Genomic DNA, 3,728 nt, shown 5'->3' with positions numbered 1-3,728 from the left:
TCACTATGAGTCAGTACCGACTAGATGGTACCTAACAACAACAACAACATACAAATTTAACATAATATCATATTTTCCCCTGAAATTAGTAATTTTCCTCTTAATCAAAATAAGATAACATATAATATACATATGTATGCATTCAATGTTTCCCTTAAGTGTAATTTTGATCTGCCACAAGTTAAAAAAAAAATGTTATGACATTTATGTTTAGTTCCAGAAATTAAATACTACCTTATGCTGACAGTCTTCATTGTTCCTATGAATACTGATCAACATCCTAACTGCAAACACTGAGATGGCAGGACAGTCTTGTCCAGTGACAAAATGGAACTCATTCAAGTCTCCTATCTTTTCATTTAGTGCATGATCTCTCGTATACATCATCTATAAGCTGTACAGAATAACATCAAGAATGATAAAGGAAAAGACACCAGCTTAGCAGTAAATAGTTTAAAATGCTACTCAGCCATGTTTTAAATCTAAGATATACTGGGTCACACATTAGATTTTTAATTGGATTTTGCAAAGCTAATATTCCTTACTGTAGTCACTGTTTTCGTCCTTGGTCCCATCAATGGTACCATCTGGGTGCATCTGCAGGAAATATCCCTGCTGACTGAATAACCTTGTCACAATTCCTTTCAGCTGGGGTTCTGCAAAACAAAATGAAATGATTATTCAAATTGTTTATGAAATTTGTTTATGAAAATGCACCCTTGAAAATTGTGAAAAAGATTCTCTAAAATCTTCAATATTGAAATAAATATTTGGAGAGGGGGGCATTTCAGTAATATATCTTTACTTTTTTTTTTTTCTTCCTACTATAAGCAGAGCCGTAATACTTTGCAGCAATAAACCAAATGTAAATAAATAAAAGCTAATTATGATTGGGAGACTACAGAGTCATGCTAGAAAGTGAATCATTTCTCTCTCTCAAGCATCTGGTGTCTGCAAGATGCCACCAAGTTTATGGTTCCAATGAAATTCCTAAGCTTCCAGCAGTCACAGCAAGCCCTAAACAAGGTAGGCTTTGAAATTCCGCTTTGTAGGATTGTCCCCCATCACTTCTTATTATGATTATTTTATAGTTCATTTGTTCCAAATGTTTTATAATGGTAGCCATACACCATCTAGTGCTTTTGTTCTCATGGCAAAAGAGACAGTTTGCTCATAGAGGCAGTTAGCCATACATTCCATTTCATCTCATATTCTTGACTTTCATTCCAGGTGACTAGACAACAATTGCTGTGTCTGGATAACCACTGGATATGGAACTCAAAGAACATAATCGAGGCTACTGAATTATACATGCAGAAACTGATGAACGGGTATATGTTTTGATCTGTATGTTCTCAACAATGACAACAGCAAAATATAGTGTTTTAAACAAACAAAAAACTGATGGCTGATGGATTAGGGAAGAATCACAGGCAAAGTCAAATCCCCCATTGTCATGAGATGTTAGTGGACAGTACGTGGAAACACAGATTTCCCCTTCACTAAATTATTTAACAGAAAGGTACTCCAGTACTACAATTTATTTTTCCAGTACAAACATAATCAGGTCACATGTATTTCTTTAACTATTTCACAGAAGTGGTCCTTAAGTTTTATAAGCTCCCTACAAACTGATACCACCAAACTGTCTCTTGTATGACACAGATGGGGATTTGCGTACATTAGTTAACAAATAAATATCCTAGGCTTTCTCATTATATGGAGTCCTGCTGTGGTGTGGCAAGACAATACCCAGGACTGCAAGGTCACTGCGAACTACAAGATCAGCCATTCAAACCCATCAGCCACTTCTCAGAAATCCTACACAGGGTTGCTCTGGGATCGAACCAACTCCGCAGCACTTAACAACAACATTGTATTGTTGGCTATAACCAACAATCCACTTTCTGCAGTACCAACACCATCTTTGTCTATATTGTAGTGTTGGGAAAACTTAAGACTACTCCAGTACACTTAGAGTTTTTGTTGTAAAGTGCCATGGAGTCAGTTGTATCTCATAGTGACCCTGTACTAGGTTTCTAAGGCTTTAACTCTTCAAAGAAGCAGACATTCTAATCTTTATCCCGAGAAGTGGCAGGTGACCTTGAACCACAGACCTTGTGGTTTGCAGTCCAGTGCTTATGGCATGGAGTTACTGTACAGTTACATCCCTAATCATAACAATGAGTAGAAAAAATAAAAATGATGTTTCTGGTAGTAAAAATGGAGGCAAAGATGAAAATCATATGATGGATGGAAGTCACATCACACTGTCCTCATTAGGGCAATTGTTATAGTTTTGGGTGTTGTTCTTATTATGTGGTTTTGAGTCACTTCCAGCCCATAGCAACCCTATATAGGGTTTCTGAGCAGCAGCGGGTGAACTGGAACCACACCAACCTTGCAGTTCAAACGGCTTTGCAGTCTGGCACATTAACCCACAGCGCCACACCAGGACTCCTTTGTCAACCACTATTTACAATATTTGGGGAGGAGAAAATAAGACTCAGGCAATACACTTTATATTGTCTGCTAAATTGAACATATTCCTTGATGTTTACATCCAAAAGTGAATTGTAATTAGGAATTTTACATATTAGTGGTTCAAGCTCACCAGCTGCTCCTCGGAAACCCTATACAGGGTCGCTATGGGTTGGAACCAACTTGACGGCACTTAACTACAATTCTTTGGAAATGTACCTGCCCATATAACATATATCTGTTTTTTTGCACATAGGATATGATCACATATACTCAGGAACATGAAGTTATGCTTACAGAAACATGTCTTCCTCAAATTAGTTGTGAGACGCAAAAAGATGCTTGTATAACAATGTGAAAAATGGGAATCTTGACCACTAAATTTTGTTCAGGTAGAACACATATATAGACTAAGAGGCAGTTATTCAAACAGAACAAGGGAATACTGCCTGGTTTAAAATTAGGAAAGGTGTGCACCAAAATGAATCTCCTTTCATCATAGTTATTCAATCTGTATGCTGAGCAAATAATTCAAGAAGCTAGATTTTGTGAACAAAATCATAACATAACATCAGGATGGAAGGAAGACTCTGTAACAACCTGCCATATGAAGATGACACAATCTTGCTTGCTGAAAGTGAAAGATTTGAAACACTTACTGATGAAGATAAAAAAAAATACAGACTTCAGTATGGATTACAACTCACTGTAAAGAAACAAACATCCTCACAACTGGAGCAATAAACAACATCATGATAAATGGCAAAAATACTGAAGTTGTCTGAGATTTTATTTCAATTGGACCTTCAATCAATGCTCATGGAAGCAGCAGTCAAGAAATAAAACAGTATATTCATTGGACAAATCTACTGTAGGAGACTGCTTGAGCAAAGATGTCACTTTTGAACTAAGATGTGCCTGACCAAAGGAATGGTATTCTCAATAGCCTCATATGCTTGTGAAGGCTGAGTAATGAATAAGGAAGATCTGAGAATTAATGCATTTAAATTGTGGTGTTGGTGAAGAATATTGAAAGTAGTATGCACTGCCAGAAGAACAAACATATCTGTCTTAGAAGAAGTATAGCCAGAATGTTTCTTAGTAGCAAGGGTGATGAGACTTTGTCTCTTAATACTTGGACATCTTGTCAGAAGGGACAAGTACCTAGAAAAAGGCATCATGCTTGGTAAAACAGACGGTCATTGAAAAAGTGGTAGTCCCCTGCCACCCCCTCAAAAAAAAAAAAA

At 36.8% G+C, this 3,728-nt stretch overlaps 1 protein-coding gene across 3 annotated transcripts in view; it reads right to left on the bottom strand.

Annotated features, from left to right (window-relative positions):
- FGF12 (fibroblast growth factor 12) overlaps positions 1 to 3,728 on the bottom strand; it is an 814,886-nt gene that overhangs the window by 346,593 nt on the left and 464,565 nt on the right. For all 3 annotated transcript variants that reach the window (XM_006873146.1, XM_006873145.1, XM_006873144.1), the window contains one exon: positions 546 to 656. In XM_006873146.1, the coding sequence (XP_006873208.1) occupies positions 546 to 656 (111 nt within the window). The remainder of the gene's footprint in view (positions 1 to 545; positions 657 to 3,728) is intronic.

Source organism: Chrysochloris asiatica, unplaced genomic scaffold (genome assembly GCF_000296735.1).
Source record: "Chrysochloris asiatica unplaced genomic scaffold, ChrAsi1.0 scaffold00224, whole genome shotgun sequence".
NCBI lineage: Eukaryota > Metazoa > Chordata > Mammalia > Afrosoricida > Chrysochloridae > Chrysochloris > Chrysochloris asiatica.
The sequence above is the reverse complement of the archived record's forward strand: the minus strand, read 5'-3'. Positions and strand labels throughout refer to the sequence as shown.